The 20,480-nt window shown below is 33.5% G+C and overlaps 2 protein-coding genes and 1 long non-coding RNA gene across 5 annotated transcripts; 2 read left to right on the plus strand and 1 right to left on the minus strand.

The window, feature by feature from the left end:
* The first annotated feature begins 5,069 nt into the window (after positions 1-5,069).
* On the plus strand, positions 5,070-5,881 carry LOC11437366 (uncharacterized). Its single transcript, XR_003012579.2, has 2 exons — positions 5,070-5,230; positions 5,520-5,881. It is a non-coding gene; the product is annotated as an uncharacterized lncRNA (long non-coding RNA).
* A 6,215-nt stretch (positions 5,882-12,096) lies between these two features.
* Positions 12,097-18,126, plus strand: LOC11428875 (cryptochrome-1). Of its 3 annotated transcripts, XM_024783475.2 has the most exons (6): positions 12,097-12,761; positions 13,394-13,612; positions 14,680-15,386; positions 15,887-16,677; positions 17,223-17,267; positions 17,766-18,112. In XM_024783475.2, exons 1-5 carry the CDS (start codon positions 12,443-12,445, stop codon positions 17,227-17,229), a joined length of 2,043 nt encoding a protein of 680 aa, XP_024639243.1. In that variant the 5' UTR covers positions 12,097-12,442; the 3' UTR covers positions 17,230-17,267; positions 17,766-18,112. The 3 variants fall into 3 exon arrangements, with proteins under 3 accessions (XP_024639243.1, XP_003615113.1, XP_003615112.1); XM_003615064.4 differs by lacking the exon at positions 17,223-17,267 and having other exon boundaries at positions 12,101-12,761; positions 17,766-18,126; XM_003615065.4 differs by lacking the exons at positions 17,223-17,267; positions 17,766-18,112 and having other exon boundaries at positions 12,098-12,761; positions 15,887-16,681.
* Positions 18,127-18,264: 138 nt separating this feature from the next.
* On the minus strand, positions 18,265-20,480 carry LOC11436657 (nodulin-26). Its single transcript, XM_003615066.3, has 5 exons — positions 20,355-20,480; positions 20,018-20,236; positions 19,370-19,576; positions 19,124-19,185; positions 18,265-18,870 (listed from the first exon to the last, which is right to left on the minus strand). The coding sequence occupies exons 1-5, from the start codon at positions 20,466-20,468 to the stop codon at positions 18,684-18,686; spliced, it is 789 nt and encodes a 262-aa protein (XP_003615114.1). The 5' UTR covers positions 20,469-20,480; the 3' UTR covers positions 18,265-18,683.

Here is a 20,480-nt window from a genome sequence, read left to right on the forward strand (position 1 = left end):
TAATAACATTCCAACTAGTCTTGTGTCAAAGTCATAGATAAGTTGTGACCATTAATATAATTACCTTCTCTATATATGTTAAGCTCTTTAGCCCTCACCATGCAGTTTCCCTAGTGGCTTCTAATCCACCAAGGAATTCAAATGTAGTTGTTAAAGGCCCTGAAGCCCTCAACAACAACTTGGGAGTCAATTTTCAACCACAAGTTTCTCCAATTCGTTGCTTGAGCTTCATTAATAGCATACAAAGCAGCATGGAATTCAGCCACAAGTTTCTCCAATTGGTAAAATGAATACATGTTACTAATACCATCTAAATTTCTTTTAATTGTAACTCGTCATCTAAGAAGCATATGATTTACTAGATGACTTTAATCCTTTCTTGATTAAAGAATTCAATACATATGAAAATTATACACAAGTGTAAAATAGTTAACATTAATGCGCATTGGAGCTTGGTGATCAAGTGGTGGTTGATTTTACTTTGTCCAATCTCTACTCTTAATGCATTAACTACCATGACGATGCGTAACTAAAATCTATTTATTTTTTTGGCTTTCACACCGGTTTTCGATCCACCATAATAAAAAGCAGCAAAGCCAGCGGCGGTTCTCTAGGGATCCACGGAGGCGACAACGATTTTTCGACAACCTTGACGGCGAAGTACGGTGGTCGGCGGCGGAGCTCCGACGTCTACAATATTTATTTAAAGACGGTTATAGTTAGTTATGAGAGTGCCACATAGGCAGAGTTTGTTACTTGTTAGGCTTAACTCACAAATAGTTATACCATCTAAGCAAGTTAAGTAGAGTGCCTTGAAGCTCATGCTAGTATATATATTTATTTTTAAGCAATCACTTTTATAGGTTAAGGGTCTTGGTTTTGTGTGTGGGTGACTGGAAAAGGTTTTGGTTGGTATTGTTAGACCAAAATTGGTTAAAGAAAATACTTCCTTAAGTTTTGATGGCAATAAAGCATACATGAGAACAATTAGTATACTCTAATGTGTATTTAAGTGTGCAAGAAATTCTAAATAATTGAAGTTTTGCATTTAGACCTAGTAAACATTCTGGACTATGGTCAACATTCTAGATTTTTAAATGAAGATCCATGTCATATATAAAGGCAAAGTTATGTATCAAGATCAAGGTCAGACTTTGTGGAAGTCAATGCTCTATGGTTCAAACCTTTGAACATGAGATCGTATGTACCAAGCGTCTGACTCAATGACACGTCACTAGTGTATACAATGACTCTTTGCTAAGAAATGAAGCTTTGTTTCAGACTTATGCAATTTAGTAAAATCATTTAAGAGCATCATTGATGGAAATAATGGTTGATTCATTACTGCAATTAATAAAGAAGATCACAACATTCAACAATACCTTCAAAGAAAGTAATTTCTTCAGCAACGGTCATCAACCTTCACTCTATAAAGGAGTAATTTTGTCTAAAGTAGGTCACCACACTTAAACATATACACATATATACAACCTTACAAGTCTAACCTACACATATATTATTGTATTTAGAATTCATATATGTTCATAGTATTTACCTTGTCTAGAAACAATTAAGAAAATCAAAAGATTACACTTAAAGTGTATTATGCTTAATTTGTTTACTACTTCTAGAGTTTGTGTAAACACAACTATTGTAATCACTCATTGTAAATATCTAGATTGAGATTATAAAGTCCTCTAGGTTGAAGCCAAGAAATTTAGGACTACATTGTCTTAGTGGTATTGTTGTAATTTGTTGATTATAGTGAAATCTCTCGAAAATGCAAGGGGACTAGATTTTTTTTTTAACAAGCCAAAATGAAATAGATATTAACAACAAAAATCTTGCTCTCTAGAACAAGAAGTGCATTAAGAAGCAAAACAAAGTTACAATGAAAACACAACCAGTCTGTAACTAAAAATTAGAAAAGAAAATGAACCTCAGCCTATCCCTAAACAAACAAGGGGGATGCTGCCACCATAAATGATAACCAAAAGGAGAGCACACATTTTTAGCTTTCAACCAACGAAGAGAATACAACTTAACCTTTTCCAAGAGCTGCACCACCGTATTGGCTTTGTGAGCAAAGAGCCTTTGATTTCTTTCATTCCAAATAACCCAAATGCAACATAGCCAAATCAAATGTAGAAAAGATCGACGTGGAGCATAACCACCTGAAGAATAAATAAATTGATGGAAATGATCTGTAACCTGTTGAGGATCCACTGAATAAACACCAATCCAGGCCTTTACTAGTTTCCAAAGATTTCCATTTACTTTCAGTATTTGTCTTTATCATTCTAAAGAGATCCAAGAGCAAAAGAGACCAAGAAAATTCAAACCTCTAATTTCTTATGTTTTTCTCACCTTCAGTTGGCATCTAGCAACATCTCTGAGGTAACATAGATCTTGAGAAAAACATGTGTACTCCTACCTCCACATCTAAAAATGATTTCAAGAATGATTCCTTTCTTACTAGACCTCCTACATTCAATAGAGATGCAAGACAATTTTCATGGTAGAAAAACAAGTTGTACATTTAATGAAAAATTTGGCAAGTGCACCAAACTGTAACAAGTAATAAAGTAGTATGTTTATCGTCTTCACATGGATTGTCATCAACCTAGAAATTTGATGGACAATTTCGAAAAGTCTACCAAACCGTTACCAAGTAATAAAGTGATAAGTGAGTGTCGTATCCACATGGATTGTCATTCTAACTATATGACTGGTGTTACTTATTTAAAACAAAAATTAAAATAAAAACAATAAATAAAAGTGGTAAATGGGGGGACGTCTTGGAAGTTAAGCCTGATTGCATATGGTGGTGGTGAAGTATTAACCTAGTTTTGATTGCAAAATGTTTAGGATTCTTTGAATCTCACGTGTGTGTTGGATTAAAGTAACAGTCAGTTATTCAAAGATAGGTTAAATGGTACCCATTTAATAATAATAATAAGTCGCCATCTAAAGTATCTTCTTAATCTGTGAATCTTAGAAGTATATCAACATACCCTATCTTACCTTAGTAGTTCTACAAACAAGAAGCCCTATGTCGTCTATCATACCAGAGATAAAAGGATAACGTTACTTTGAAATTTTCAAAACAGGATTCTGGCCTAAGTAGGGGTGGCAAAAATACACATGCCCACGGGTACCCGTGGGTAAGATCTGTCATAGACACGGAATGGGTAGCTAAACGAGTATCCACGGGTATAATAAACGGGTATTTGACTACCCATTAGTATATGGATATATGGACACGAATTTGATTGTACTCATCCCACGGGTACCCATACCCGATATTAAATTAACTAAATTACTAAAATATTCTTATATATCTTATCTTATTACTTAAAGTTGTTACCTTATTGAAGGAAATTTTACCCCCCACCTAAGATTCCTCATTAATAATCTATTTTTATTTTTTCCTTAAAAAAAAAAATCTATTTTTATTTTAAATTTTTTTAATTCATCTTATTAAGTTCACTGTTTTCATTTCATTCACATCATAAAACATATCCATGAGTTATGTAAGAATCATGAATTTTCTATGGATTATGTATGAATGCTTAAAAGTTGAAGTTTTTCGGTAATTAAAAAAAAAGTTATTATTAGTACCAAAAATAAATAAATTCTAAAATTCATGAGTACCCATGGATACTTCAATATCCGCGGGTACCCGCATAGTGGATACGCACGAGGGTAAGGGGTGGATACGGGTATCATATTTATCCAACGGGGCAGGGACGGGTATCAACTCTCCGTACCTAATGAAATCCTTAGGCCTAAGCCCTATGTCCTCTATCATACCAAGGATAAAAGGATAACGTTACTTTGAAATTTTCAAAATAGGATTCCGACCTATTTCTAATTTCAGACATCTTCTCTAGGTATGTCACCTTCTAGGTTTGATGAAAGTATTAAGACACATATTTTCTAGGTTTGTCACCTTCTAGGTTAGACAGCGATTAGGATTCTTCTAATCTCCTTTGTCTTCTTTGTCAAACTAATGCAATATTTGATATCAATTATGTATAAGTACTTAATTGATACACGATGGATGGATTATAATTTCTTTATAGATATGTTGAATTACGTATATATGTCTCAGAAAATACCTAAGAGCAGTGTTGGGCATGAAACTTATCTGGAAGTGTTTTTTCTTGTCCAAGAGGGACATTCTCCCTGCAACTAGGAATCATGTGCTCTAGCATATAGTCTAACAAACAGGACTTTCTGCATTTCGATATTGGTAAATGTTATATTGAGTATATGTTGCAGTTTATAATTTTTACACACACACAAAGCTGTGAACTTACTAGGAAAAAAAAACATGAAGAAATAAGTTAGTAAGCTTACCCTCATTTACTTTTGATTAAAAAATATATACACTTTTTTAGTTGGTTATAAATAATGAATAATTTAGACAATTTAATTTTTTTTAAACAAAAACATATCACAAACCGGGTATGGATTCTCTCCTATGAAGTTTTTGCTGGAGGACGTCCAGTGCACATCCACACCATTCATTTCTTTTTCCAGTTCCATTACGTTATTTTCCAGTTCAGGAAAAGGTAATTAATATTGTTCTTACCATATATAGTTTTGTATTCTTGTAATTCATGTATACATTCAAGATTTTATGAAGTTACATAATATAATTAGTATTCCTCCAATAGGGAAGAAATAATACATGAACGACCATGAAACTTTCACATAAATTAGTTCTAATTAAAAGTATTAACTCATCATGTGCATGGAGCAACGATTATCAATAGAATTCATTAGCAAATCAAAATATGTTGTCGATCCATTATTGTATTAGCTTGTCGTAGTCCAACATTAATTTAAAAAAAAAAAAAAAATCCTGTGAAAGGTTAGAAACACATTGTAAAATAGGTTTAAAATATGAAATTATTATAATTAACAATTTTTTATGTGAAGTCCTTACTAAGTGTGTTAAATGGACAAACATAACAAAATGATTTACCTAAGAGACATTTAATAAAAAAACTTTAATGCTACAAAGAGTTCTTTACAGCTTCATAATTGCGAAAAACTTTTTAATTGTTTTTAGTAGAATACGGGATTTGTACATTATAAAGTGATCATTAAATCTTATTGTCTTTGTTATTGCGAAGAAGAAACGATATGCCTTCATTTCTCAAGTTTGTTTATGCTATTATTTTGTTTGTTTCCTTATTTCTTGCTGCAACGAACGTTAATGGTATGTCATTTTTAGTTTTAAACATCATTTTGGTGCCTTATATATTCTTTAGGGTTCATATTTTGGTCCCTTATTTAAAAAAATGTGCATATAGGTTTCTTAATTTTATTAAATGGTATACAACGCTGGTCCTTTATATAAGGGACTACAGTGGTGCAGAATATATAAGGGACCCCGAAGAATATATAAGAGACTCATTTTCATCCTTTTTCAAATTTTCTTATTTCCTTCATACACAATCTCTTATCTTGTTTTAGTGACATATGTGTATTATCTTTTTTTATTGCAGCAACATATGATGCATATGATGAATGCCAGACTGAATTCGATTGTCCAAAAAATATTGATTGTGTGTATCCTAAATCTATGAAGTGTATTGATAAAAAATGTATATGTGTTGGTGCTCGTATGATCATTCCACGAGTTCTATGAGTACCAAATCCATAAGAATCCATAAACACCCTTAAAGATAGAATTAGTTCCAGCACCGGCAAAGATCTATGTAATATTTCTTCCACCATAATAACTATACTCTTATTTATTTTTATTTACCAAATTTCACAAACTTACGGTTATTGATTTCATCCTCTAAAATGATGTAACATCCCATATTACTATCTCTATAAATAATTTTGATAGGATTAATTCTTATTATTATTGTTGTTGTTGTTATTATTGCTATTTTTATTATTAATATTACTACTATTATTATTATAGAAAGTTACATATATATTATTTACTAGATTTGGTGTTTAGTTGAATTATAGAAATAAGAAGGGGTGTATGAGGGAATGTAGAGTACATCTAATAATTAAGCTCATTAGACACGGCCCACCCTAACCCATACTCACATTTAGATACAAAAATCAGAAAGAAATCTGCTCTTTACCCAACAAAAATTGTTTGCTCCCAACTGAAAAGACAAAAATACCCCTACGCATGTTAAATTCCAACATGAGTTAACTCACGTTTATTACCGATCTGCATGAGTTAACTCACGTTTATAGCAAACAACAGTTCTTGCATTTAATGCAACGCAGCCAAGTCATAAATGACATGTAAGCTTGACAAATTCAAAACTGAAACGAATTACGTCAGTTTAACAGCATAATCACATAATCGCACGGAAACGATCTAAATTACACAAATTCAATGTTTATCACACAATCACATAATAACGCATAAACGATCCAAATTTCACAAATTCGTCGTTAATGATGCGTAATCACTTAATCACACTTAATGACATGTAAACGATCCAAATTACACCAATTTGTCCTTAAATTTTGAAAATTACATAATCTCACATAAACGGTAAAAAATACACAAATTCATCGTTAAATAACATAAACACAAATTCATTAAAATTCAACAATACGGATACAAATTCGAACAAATTACACTATTACATGTTAATAAATATTACATTTCAAAAGATCGGACATAAAGATGTAAAGTGTTATTTTCAACCATCACGCTAAACATGTAAGCAACGTCGCTATCATCTTCGACAAGTTGTGGAAAATACACGGTCTTTCAAAAGTGCTCTTCTTTATCCTCCCTCAAGTCCATGCCTGACACATTTACTATTATATCACATGTTCTTTGATTTGAACCAATATGGATAAAGCATCTGTCAAGTTTTGCCTTTAACTCATTCAACTTGCCGGTGGGGTTTACAAAGAACCTAACCCTCTTTTTCAAGGTTGTGTAAAGGACATGAAGTTCAACTGGATCTTGTGCATCTTCAGACATGTTTCACTTCACAAAATATAATAAAAAACAAATATGAAATAAAAAACGATAAAATTAATAGTTAAATAATTAGAGACAAAAAAATGCGAGCAATACTAGGTGTGACATAAACGGCCACAAAAAAAAAAAAAAAAAAAAAACTGCTTCATATATTTATATAATATTAGTTACATATTGGCCACAAATATCCAAATTACATAACCGGCCACCAAAAAATACGTCGGTATAATACCACCAAAAAATAGGACGAACACCGACGAACCAAAAAGTGTCATAACCTATCTAACTAGACTAGTGATAGTGCACAATCAACGTCTTCATCCATGACTTCGAAATCTTGCTTTGGTTTTTCCGGAGTCGGGGTGTCACACAAAATAGGATTGTGCTCATTTGTTGGTTTCTTTGGCGGCTTCGGCTCCTTAGACATGAGGTCATTGAAGGCGTCTTGTCTATCCATAAAAGCAAAATGTCATTTCTCCGCCTCACCAATCTTGTTGTTCATCCACTTCATAAAAGGTGGTGGTAACAGACAATCTTTTTTCAACAAAACATGAAGAAAGTGGCCGGAAATTAAGTAAAGACGCATGATGTTGGAATGTGGCTTAAGTGGTGTAGCACTTCGGATTGGGAAATATGTCTCACATATACATTTTTTGGGCAAAGTCAATATAACAATGACTCTATTGTAGCAAGTAGAAATAATGTGACCCATATTCGTCAACCACTTGTCTTCCGGCGCAATTAGAGCTGTCAAAACGGGCAGGCCCATATGGGCCGGCCCGTTTAGCCCGAATAAATATAGGGCTTGGGCCGAAAATATTGAGCCTGAATTTTGATAGGGCTTTTTAGCCCGGCCCTTAAAAGCCCGGTACCCGTTAGGGTTAGACCGAATGGGCCGCGGGTAGCCCGTTAGCCCGCATAACAAAAAAAAATTCTATAAATTATATATATTTTTCAAATAATTATTTACTTAGTTGATTATCAAAGTAAAAAACAAAAATGAAAATTCAATGAATTAACACAAATATAAATGTAATATAAAATTATATTTATTCATTTCGTTATTTATAGTTTTAAAGATCGAATATATAAATATCTATAACCATAACATATCTAATTTATTTAAAATCATTTTCCTCGTCGTTTTAGTTTACGACGTTTGTACGAAAATGATTACAATTTACTTTTGTGCTAGACATTATTTAAACATATTAAAAATATTATTTATAAAAAAATTATAGTAGTGTTTTATAGTACTTTTTTAAAATAAAAAAATATATATAATTTTTAATACGGGCCGGCCCGTTTAGCTCGCGGCCCGTGTAGGGTCGGGCTCGGGTAGTATATTTCAAGCCCGTTTTGTCAACTGGGCTTTTTGGCCCAGCCCGCTAAAGCCAGAAGCCCGCTAGGGCCGGGCCGCCCGTTTTGACATCTCTAGGCGCAATACCACTTCTACTTGTTGGAGGGTGTAAACCATCCAAGATAAGTTTAAAATGCTTCTCGGTACCATATATCGGCAAATAGTCACTCTTATGATTTTTCAACTCATTAATAAGTGCATGGCGAACCAAAACATGATTATCCTCATCCGTTCCCAAGTGCCTAGCTATGACCCAGAATCCACAATTATCATCCCCCTTAACATTCACAATGTCTTCAATGTAAGGTCTCATGATCATTGGAATTTGTGAAATGTATGGTATATTCGAATAAGGTTTTGGTTTTGAAGTAGGTGTTGAAACTTGTGAGAGGGAGTAAGTGCCAAGACGTGCACCTTTACTCTTTGGAACATTACTATTGGCTTTTGAGCATTGACTATCAGGATTTTGAGAATCAATACTCTCTCGCCTAGAGGGGATTCGACTCGTGGACCTCGTTTTTGGTGTAGACTTCACCCTTTTAGGTGCTCCCTTGGTTACCACTTTTCTCGGAGGTGAATTCAACATTGTGTCCTCCGGAAATACCAGACATAGACTTTATATTAAGGAGAGTTGTGGATTTGTAAGCTCAGTGGGAGTAAATTTATATATCTATTTTAGTGTATCAATTTTATTTTATTTAGTCAACAATGAAATATGTTTGTTATGTTAAACCAATAAAATCTCTAATGAAAATTAGCGATGAAAGATCTTAGGAACACCTCTTTTGTATTAGGCTTTTCGATACTTAGAGATTCCTCTCAAGGTATCATTCAAATATCACAAAAGAGTTATATTAATAAAGTTGAAATGAAATGACATAATTTATGGGTGACATCGAACACCAAGATAATCTCAAATATTGCCCTTTAGAAAATTTATAAATTCTGAAAATCAAGTATTTTTCTATGACTTGGCTATAGAAATATTGTGTATAGTCTTATTTATATGCATTTGGAAATAACTTATATAATCATATTGTTTGGCAGATACTTGAGCAATTCAAAATTTGAATTGTTGAAAAGGCAACCATAAGAATTATTAAAGAGAATAAGAGAGTTTATACTCACACCAGAAATCTAACAATTTAGAGTTCATTAGTGTGTTAGACTATGACTTTTAGATGTCTGTAAATAATAGACATCCTAACTCAGGAAACGGCTGTAAATATTTATGTCACTTGGTTGCATATTGTTAAAGGGTTATTATTGTTATAACTATATTGGTATTGTTTGTGCAAATATTGAATTTAAAAATTTCAGTTTGATCTCAATAAAGACTTTAGTTTGACCAATTGGAAATAGACATGATTTAAAGATCACATTACTGAAATTTTCATGTCACTCATCCATATCGATATATGTCATCAAGTGCATTGATATGGTGGTCCCCGGGGTTCCGTCACGTTATATGTCAATGACGACAACTGCGGTGGTCCTATTATTAATGTATGAGGTGGGCTAGATTGTTGAGTAGAAATCTAAAGATAAATAACATTCAGTCGCGCACCTAAAGAATTCTATTATAATTATTAAGATAAGTAGCACAAGTAGGAGATTGTTGGAATATTTTATTATTTTATTATATTCCATTGTCATTAAGTGGGCAAATATCTTGTAATAATTATATTAACTATTTATCAATTTGGAGCCTTAATAGTGATCAAATTAAGTAACAAGAATGATTAGATTTCTATTTGGATAATTAATTATTTAAAATAATTGATATGAACTCTATGAGTGGATGTTTGGATGGTCCATCAACGGAATATTGAGAAACTTTAATGGCAAATCACACTATAAGAGGTTATGGTCCACGATATACCGTACACGGTAAACTCTCCCTTTTCCATCTGATGAGAACTAGAGGCATAAAGGTACCGATTGAGGAAGTATCAAATCAGCCGCCACCGACTCTATGTTGTGTATTTCAGATCGCGATTTCTCCTCTTTCAGATCGTTGATGTTGAGAGGACTGTCATCAAAGCTTCATTCATATATTCCTAATACCTAATTCTTAATATCTTGATGAATCAAATATGTCGTAGTTTATATCATAATTATGTTCAATGTTTTGTTTGCTTCCACTATTTCATAATGATTGAACATGTTTTATGAAATCTGTTTTTATTTAGGCCTAATCCCAACAAATGAAGGTAGATGATGAATTTTCTAGATTTCATGATGAATGTGATGAATTTTAGGATTGGTGATAAATTCTATCAATTTTTTGACAAAAGTTAACAGCAAATATTTATCTGGCTAACGGAAGTATAAGTTAAAGAACCAAAACATAAGGTTAATAAATTATGCGACCAAAACGAAAACAACAAATAAGTTAATAGACTAAATATCAAATTTAGCAAAAAGAAAATGTACGCATATTTCTCCCCTATTTTTTATTTCCGACACATCCATGCAATCTTCAACAAGATTATTACTAATTGTTGATCTAAATTTGTCTGCGTGTGGTTCTAAAATTTGTTGTCTTACTCTTACCTGGACAACATTTAAAGTCAGTCTTCACTGCGCAAGTAAGCATAAACGACTGACACATAAAAACGACCCGTGAATGGAATCTGAGATTCGTGAAGAGTCGATAGTAGAAGCATAATTCCCACATCCTGGTGAAGAAAAAGAAAATAATATAAGCTAAGTAGTTTGGTTGCAACATATCTATACCAAATCTGATATCTTTCACTTCCCATAACTTGCTGTTCCTTGTAAATCGGCTAGTAAAATTGAAAAATGACTCCTGGAATCAGATGCAACTATAACTTTTTTATCATTATAAATAAATATGATTTTTAGGCATATATAAATACTGCAACAAGACGCAAAATCAAACAACGACGCACAAGATGACGAATAACACAACGCTACACTTAGACGATGATATCATTTATTTATATCGAAAGAAAGATGAAAAAAAATGCATAGAGATAATTTTAGGTCAAAAAAATAACCCTGATCTAACAATCGAATGTTAGACCAAAGCGAAGCCACGTCTAAAAATTACCTTGTGCTCTTTAAGATGCATGTTAGCCCAACAAACATTCGTTTAATTTCTTGAAAAGAAATACCCATTGTTCAATTAGTGATGTATCATAGTACAAACAAAGTAACCACCTCTAATTGTAGGGTAAGGAAGGGAACATGTTATAAATGACTATCTTTAAGGGAACGTTATAATTATTAAACTACAATCAAACAACAATAAACAACGTATCATCTCTTTGTTTATTGTTTCCAAAGAAAAAAATGTTCATTCTTTATTCTGATTAGACAAGAACAAGAACATAAATAAAAGATTTCTGATTCTATAATTAGTAAAAAGAAATCTCCAAAATCTCACGAGATTTTAGGAATATAAAAGAAAGCAAAAAGACTGCACGAACACAGAGTTAGATTGTGTTGGATTGTGAAGTGATGATAATAATGTAGGATACCCATGTGGGTTTCTGAGTTGGAACATGTAAGTATATGCTAAAGAAGAAAATATTTTTTATTTATTTATAATTTTATATTTTATAATTTATATATCTCTAAGGTATAGTTTATGTATCTATCATTTTGTTGATTCTCCATTATGTGTCACACTTGGTATATCAAAAATAGAAGAAACAACTAGAGACGTGGATGTGATTTGTTTTGTTTTGTTGCATGTTATAAGATAATAGAAATATTGAAAAATCTACATAGCATAAAAAAGTTGTGGCTGCAAATTCTCTACAAATTTTCATGTATCCCCCACTCAACCAATCCTCGTCATTTGTTCTAATCTCTCTCTCCTTGGACCTTTGTCTCAGTGTCACTATTTTCTCATTGCAACTTGAGTGAAAAATCAAAAAACAACCAAATTTAGAATTTCTTGGAAAACAAAACTACTCTTAAAGTTATGCTATATTTTTGGAAAAGGATAATTTATTAAACTCTGCATTTTTTTTTTTCATTGTATTTCATCTCTTTATGGCCTAAAATCTTCATCAATATAGAAAACAAATAAAGGGTAGGAAGAAAAACTCCTTTTTTGTGTGAAGATGTCATCAAGTGGTGGTGGATGCAGTATAGTTTGGTTCAGAAGAGATCTGAGGGTAGAGGATAACCCTGCACTAGCAGCAGGTGTTAGAGCAGGTGCTGTAGTTGGTGTTTTTATATGGGCACCTGAAGAAGAAGGACAATATTATCCTGGTAGGGTTTCAAGATGGTGGCTTAAGAATAGTTTGGCTCATCTTGATTCATCTTTGAGAAATCTTGGTACTCCTCTTGTTACCAAAAGATCAACTGATAGTGTTTCTTCTTTGTTGGAAGTTGTTAAATCCACTGGAGCCACTCAAATCTTCTTCAACCATTTATATGGTCAGTTTTTGTTTATTCTTATCTTATCTTAATTTTTGTTACTTTATATGATATTGCATGATTTTGTGCTTTCTGGTTCAATTTCTTTTATATGATTATCCTGTTTCTTTTGTTTTGTATAATTGATATAGCTTTTGATGTCTGAAATAAGATAAGACTAAATCTTCAATTTTGTCTTGTAATATAGAAATATGACAAGTAATCCTTAAATTATTCCCTCAATTGCTTTAAAGGACTAATTTGATGCATTAAAAATGGTTTAGGGATTACTAATTATATTTCTGCAGTTTAGGAACCAAATAAGAGTAAGAGTGATAGTTTAGGAACTAAATTGACGATTTATTCCATATGATACCGAGTTTTTGCTTAGTAATATCGACAACACCATTGCAAACTCTAGAATCCTTGGTAGTTGTAGCAATTTGAGTTGTTAGTTTCCATTATTATTTGGTAATAAACTGTAAAATCTTTCTTTGATTATAATTTCTTCTTTTTCGTATCAGTTTGTGATGTGTATGTCTCTGATAATTTCATTCATATAAGCTGCTTTATAATTTGAGATGATATTTGTTTTGTTTTTTATGGCTGCAAAACTGTGTAGAAATGTTATCATGCAAATTTCTATGTTACAGATCCATTGTCACTTGTAAGGGATCATAGAGCAAAGGAAATTCTAACGGCTCAAGGGATTACCGTACGTTCGTTCAACTCAGATTTATTGTATGAACCATGGGATGTGAACGATGAAAATGGCCAACCGTTCACAACTTTTGATTCTTTTTGGGAAAGATGCCTTAGCATGCCTTATGACCCACAAGCACCTCTTCTCCCACCTAAAAGAATTATTCCAGGTTTACTTTGTTCCTCTCCTTTTTTAGCCTCACTTTTTTTCCGACTTTTTTGACAATAGTTGTTATTTGATTGTTCGCCAGCTGCATGAGTCACAGAACTCTTGTGGTTCTTAGTTTGGATTCTGGAATATTGAACAAATTATCCATACCGAGAAAGGAATACATGCTTTTATCTGTTAAAAAGTTGCTTTTGTAACATAGCAAAAAGATGCAAAGGTATAAGGCAAATTCCTCAGTGGACCACTTTGGATCGATAATTGAAAATTGTCTGAAACATTAACCATGTCTGAGACCGTGACTTAATCTGTGCTGGTTCGACAAAAATAAGAAGAAAAAAATGAATGTCTGTCTCGAAACTCGGCACTTGGCCATGTATACGTCTCAGAGGTGAGGACATGGAGATCACGAGCTTCTATTTTTGGATGATAACGCCGGTTGTCGTTGGTGTTTCAGAAGATTTTCACTTATAACCAAACCATGTACAATCTATGAAAGTGGTCTACTCTAGAGGAGCCACCAAAGTATAATCATATTATTTAACAAGACAGGGTTTTTTTAATGCAGTTACAGATCTATAAATCATTGTGCCTGATTAACTATTAGTCCTTCCAAATTCCAATGTTGATGTATAATGATTTTACAAAAATAAAATTAAATATAAAGGTTCAACACATATGTTACTGAATTTTATAACTTGCTTCTAAGTCATAATTGGGCTAGCCTGCAACTTTTGTGTTTCATTAATTTCAAATTATACCCCTATTTTTCGCTATGAAAATACCATTGCAAGTGTAAGTTTGCATCCAAAAATATGTTTGTTTAAAGAAACTCTACAGATATTCTTAGTTCTTTGATTATTCAAAGTGCCATTAAAGTAAATGAGTGCAACAGAGAGCTGATTAAGGGACTAGCAAAGGCTGTACTTTATATTTATTAAAGAACCAAGTTCATGATCAAAATTTCAAGTACTTGGTAGTTGGTACTTGCCTATTTTATTTGTTGTATTGTCATGTTTCATGTTTTGACTTTAATTTGCATTTCATTAAACATTTCTTGCCATGTTTCAGGTGATGTATCAAAGTGTCCTTCTGATACATTGGTTTTTGAAGACGATTTAGAGAAAGCGAGCAACGCACTTCTTGCTCGAGCATGGTCACCAGGGTGGAGTAATGCAAACAAGGCATTAACAACCTTCATAAACGGTCCACTGATCGAGTACTCTAAGAATCGAAGGAAAGCAGACAGTGCCACAACCTCATTTCTCTCTCCACATTTGCATTTCGGAGAAGTTAGTGTCAAAAAAGTATTCCATCTTGTCCGAATCAAACAAGTCTTTTGGGCGAATGAAGGAAATGAAGCCGGCGAAGAAAGTGTTAACTTGTTTCTCAAGTCAATTGGTCTTAGAGAGTATTCAAGGTACATTAGTTTCAACCACCCTTATAGTCATGAAAGGCCTCTACTTGGACACCTTAAGTTTTTCCCTTGGGTGGTGAATGAAGGATATTTTAAGGCATGGAGACAAGGAAGGACCGGTTACCCTTTGGTGGACGCTGGAATGAGAGAGTTGTGGGCAACTGGTTGGCTACACGATCGGATCCGTGTTGTCGTTTCTAGTTTCTTTGTCAAGGTTTTGCAGCTTCCTTGGAGATGGGGGATGAAATATTTTTGGGATACCCTTTTGGATGCTGATCTCGAGAGTGATGCTCTTGGTTGGCAGTATATATCTGGTACTCTACCTGATGGTCGTGAATTCGACAGAATCGATAATCCACAGGTGCAATTGCTTCTGCATATAATCTAGCTTTACATTCATCTTTTTGAGTATTTTTATTTCCGTATTTGGAAAAGGAAAAACACATCATGAGTTGCATTATCCTGTTGCAGTTATAAACACTTCTTTGGTTACTGAGTGAAATAAAACACGTCCATGTTTGGATAATCTATTTGATTAAACATGTGCATATGTATAATCTATTTATGTAAACAAAAAATACTATAAAATTATACCGTTTTCATGTAACTATAAGCTGTTTTCATAAGCTATCCGAAAAAAATTATAGAAATAAGCTAAAAACAGACTATGGACAGGTCATAAACTATTTTCATAAAATCTCTCAAACATTCTCACAAATGTTTCAAATCAGTCATCGAAACAAGCCCAACTGTTTCTAGTTTCAGCCCTCTTTTCTTTTTTTTGACGTGTATTTTGTATGTTAAAAGATGATCTATTTCTCCCAGTGATAAATGCACTCATTTTGGTTATGTCATTTTCAGTTTGAGGGATACAAGTGTGATCCGAATGGAGAATATGTGCGACGTTGGCTTCCTGAACTTGCAAGATTACCAACCGAATGGATACATCATCCATGGAATGCACCAGAATCAGTACTCCAAGCTGCTGGTATTGAACTTGGCTCAAACTACCCTCTTCCAATTGTGGAAATAGATGCAGCAACAGTGAGGCTCGAGGAAGCACTTATACAGATGTGGCAACTAGAAGCAGCTTCAAGAGCTGCAGCAGAAAACGGAACCGAAGAAGGTCTTGGAGACTCAGCTGAATCAACACCTATTGCTTTTCCTCAGGACATACAAATGGAGGAAAGACATGAACCTATTAGGAACAATGCACCTCACGGTACTCGGCGCTACCAGGATCAAATGGTACCAAGTATGACTTCTTCTAGAGTGAGAGTCGAAGAAGAAGAAACTTCTTCGGTTCGAAACTCGGCTGGAGACAGCAGAGCTGAAGTGCCAACAAATGCAAATGCAAGAGAGGCGATGAACCAAGGAGCGTTGCAGAATGGGAATAGAAACACTAGACAAAGGCATAATCCTACAACTACATTTTGGCTGAGAAATGCAGCTGAAGATTCCACAGCAGAATCTTCAAGTAGTACTAGGAGAGAAAGAGATGGAGGTGTTGTTCCAGAGTGGTCGCCGCAGGCTTCTAACTTCTCTGATCAATATGTAGATGATGAAAATGGTATAGGAGCTACTTCTCCTTACTTGCAGAGGCATCCACAGTCTCACCAATTGATGAGTTGGACACGCCTACCTCAAACTGGGTGAGATTTCTCAAAACCACTGGTTTGGCCCAGTTTGGATAAACAACTTAATTAAGCGCTTATAGCATAAGCGCTTATCATATAAGTGCTTATGTATAAGCTATTTCTAAAACAAAAGATAAAATAAAACTGTTTTCAATATAGGCCCCGGTTGGATAAAAAGCTTAATGGCGCGCTTATCATATAAGTGCTAGTATATAAGCTAGTTCTCTAACAATAGATAAAATAAAGTCAAACTACTTTCATATAAGTTATAAACTGTTTTCATAAGCTATCTAGCAGATTTTATGGAAATAAGATGAAAATTGTAAACAACTAATGGACATATCATAAGCTGTTTTCATAAGCTCTCTTAAACATTCCCACAGGTGCTTATGCCAGTAAATAAACTCAAATAAGCTAATTCAAACTGGCCTTAATAAAACTATGTACTTTATTATACTTCTTGCTAAACAATTTTATTACAAGATCCTATTCACCATCCATGTGAGGATTCTAAAACATAGTAAATTGACCTTCCTTTGTCACTCAACGTGTTTATGTAGAAAATGATGACGTCGTCTAATCCATGTAATGGATCCAACTCAATGGTAAAAAAGCTATTTCTATTTCTTTCTTCCTATGTTTCTTTTTTACTATCCTGTTCTTTTAAATTGAAGAGTGGACTGAAGTAATAGTCTATCAAGAAAATTATCAAGGATGTGTTTGGGATGGAGGTTTTATAGGCCAGAGAAGGGAAGTGATGAGCTGATGACTAATCTTTCCCTTGATTAAAAGTGGAGTAATAGATAAAAAATCATTTGGGTGCTTGAATATGTCTGAAGATGTTATTACAGTCCCTGAATGTATTACAAAAATATCGTCGAATGTGTGTTTTGCTAGTCAATTTGGTTTCCAAATATGTATTCTGTTGGTTAATTTGGCCCTCGAATGTGTATTTTTGTTTGTCAATTTTGTCCGTAAACTGCTAAAAGAAGACATGCGCTGGAATGTTTTTGAAGTTTCAGTACATTCATAGACTACAGTGACGTTGTCGCACACATTTTATGAAATGAATCAAATGATTATTTATATATTTTTCACTGCAGATAATACACATATATACCATGCAGACTTGAAGCAAGGGATGTGGAAATGCAATCTCACCAAGTGGGATGAAGACCATCGGATTGGAGATACATGTACTCATTTTGGGAAAGTATTGACGAATGATTAAATTGCTGATTTCCAATGTGTTTGGAAATTTCAGTACATTGGGGGCAGTTTCATATCTGCATTCCCATTTGCTTCTTGTACAAAATGTGTAGGTGTCCGTCCTATTGTAAAGTATATATTTTGTGTAGTGATCAGGGAGAAACACCGACTTTTGAATCTTTGCTTCACTCTTAAACTTGGGTTTGTGATGATGATTTAAGGCAGATATACTTCTTTTATATGATCCCTCCTTAACTACATTTTCTGTCATTTAATGTAATATCAGTAAGGTAATATTGCACGAGTAACTTTTGTTTTTATGCTTAAACGCGGCATTCATAAATTACTTGTTCCGTTGACATCTAAGATTGTTAGTATCTATTATGTGTACATGTATAAATTTTGTGCTTAACTGCTGATTGATGACTATGGGAACATATTCAGTATCTTTAGTGCGCCAAAGGCACCATGCATTTCAACCGTTCTCATTCGTTGGATTAATCAATCCGTCTAAAAAGTTCCATTTGAGCCGTGGCTAACTTTATTATTACATTTTCTAAAAGGTTAACTTATAATTTCTAGCACATATATAGTCTTGATACAAATATTCTTAGTCCTCACTGTGTACTTCATCGCAGCTTTGCTTAGAAGCACGGGGAACAAGCACTATTGCATTTCTTTTCTAAACTAGTGAATGAGCTTCTGCTACATAATTTTTTTTGACAGGTATAGAATACAGATCCTCGAAGCTTGATAAAACTCATAGAAATTAACAATCAGTCGATGGATCAGAAAGTCAAATAATTATGATTTCAGACATGATATGATTCTGGTTCTGGTTGAGCTGGTTTTGTTACTCTTAGGAATGTGTAAAGCACAGTTGCAAAGACTGCTCCAATAGTTGGTCCTATGATATAAACCCAAATGTTTTTGTAATTGCCTGATACTATGGCAGGACCTAAACTCCTTGCTGGATTCATCGAAGCTCCCGTGGTAGGCCTGCAAAAAAAATTTGTCAAATTTTTTTCACACTAGTCAAAATCAATTTTTTACATTGATTGCAAAACCGATATAGAACATGGAGATTTTTCACATTGACTCATTAAGCAATGTGAAAAATATTTTTATATCGGTTAACATATCAAACGATGTAAAGAGTTTTCATCTAAGCCGCATTTCAGACAACTTTTTATGTCAGTAGAAAATTAATCGATGAATGAACATTCCATATTTTGGGGACTAGTGTATTTACCCGGCAATGATGATATTAATCAGAACTGAAATTCCTATTGCAACTCCAGCAAGATCTTTGCTCTGATTCAATAAATGAAGGCACCAAATTAGTTCCTTTATTAAGCACAATGCAACAAAATCCTTAACATAAGAAGCCAAAAGGTTTTCCTCTTTTAGCCATAAAAAATGTTTGTATACATACATCAAAGGTACATAAAGAGGATTAAATAATTGAACTAATTAAGTATAGTTTTGGTTGTGTTACCCCTCTGTGATCAGTGGCAACACCACAAATAGTTAGCACCAATATGAAAGTGATTATGGATTCCCAAACCAATGCTTCAAGATAAGAAGTTGGGTTTGAAAATTGGGTCAATGCTACACCAATTTCCACCTTGTCATGATACAACACTTTGAGGGTCAGAGTGGCCAGTGTAGCACCCATCAACTGACATACCACATAAACGGGCACCTACAAAATTATAGGTAAGGTAAGAAGAAGAAGAAAAATTTGGGCATCTAATCAAGATCCATGTCATTGAGTCACAATGTTATTGCATAACTTCATTATTAGAATTTAAAAAACTTGCTAGAAAAAATTGAATTACCAAAAATAATTTTTTGATGGAAATATACAATTTGTCTTTAATTTTGGTGTATAGACTTGCTTCATTTTTGTGTTGAATAATTATAGTTTGTTAATTCAACTTTTTCTAGAAATGGGTTATGTATGAATTCTTTGCACTGGCTTCACGGTGCAACATGTTGCAGAACAGTTAGATCTAAAAAGATAAATTAGTTTATAATTTATTTTTCTAAATTTAATGTTTCTGCAACGTATTGCACCATACACCCACGATAAATGATCCAAATCCTAACGGACTACTTACAAGTATCCTAACGGACTACTTACAAGTTTGAAGTGAATTTTTTGGACAACGGCCAAGGCAATTGTGACAGAGGGATTGAAATGAGCACCAGAGACATGGCCGACCGAATATATTGCGACGGTTAAAGCTAAACCTGAAACAACTGCTATGCCAACTACTGTGATTGGTAACTTCTCGTTGACAAGAGCAGCCCCACAACCAGCAAATATAAGAATGTATGTACCCACAAATTCAGCAAGAGCCTACACTAGAAAAGTTGGAGTTAGATAATTCACATTAGGCAAATAGGCACATTATACACATTAAAAACTATATATGGTACACCATATATATATTTTATTTTATTTGTAGATTAATAACCTTTTGGATACTAGATGGAGAGTGTTCAGTCTCATAGCTGATATTTTTTTCTTGTTTAGCATATAATTCAAGCTTAGGTGAGGAATCAACATTAACTGTGAGTGAATCAGCCATGTTATAGGTTGA

This window comes from Medicago truncatula, chromosome 5, assembly GCF_003473485.1.
Source record: "Medicago truncatula cultivar Jemalong A17 chromosome 5, MtrunA17r5.0-ANR, whole genome shotgun sequence".
NCBI classification, from domain to species: domain Eukaryota; kingdom Viridiplantae; phylum Streptophyta; class Magnoliopsida; order Fabales; family Fabaceae; genus Medicago; species Medicago truncatula.

Bases quoted from the DNA above. Each gene is read 5' to 3' on its own strand.
- LOC11428875 (XM_024783475.2), top strand. From the start codon at position 12,443: ATGTCATCAAGTGGTGGTGGATGCAGTATAGTTTGGTTCAGAAGAGAT. The intron at 12,762-13,393 runs GTCAGTTTTTGT...TCTATGTTACAG, and splicing joins CTTCTTCAACCATTTATATG to ATCCATTGTCACTTGTAAGG. The intron at 13,613-14,679 runs GTTTACTTTGTT...GCCATGTTTCAG, and splicing joins ACCTAAAAGAATTATTCCAG to GTGATGTATCAAAGTGTCCT.
- LOC11436657 (XM_003615066.3), bottom strand. From the start codon at position 20,468: ATGGCTGATTCACTCACAGTTAATGTTGATTCCTCACCTAAGCTTGAA. The intron at 19,577-20,017 runs GTAAGTAGTCCG...ATAATTTTGTAG, and splicing joins AAAAAATTCACTTCAAACTT to GTGCCCGTTTATGTGGTATG. The intron at 19,186-19,369 runs GTAACACAACCA...TTATTGAATCAG, and splicing joins TTGCCACTGATCACAGAGGG to AGCAAAGATCTTGCTGGAGT.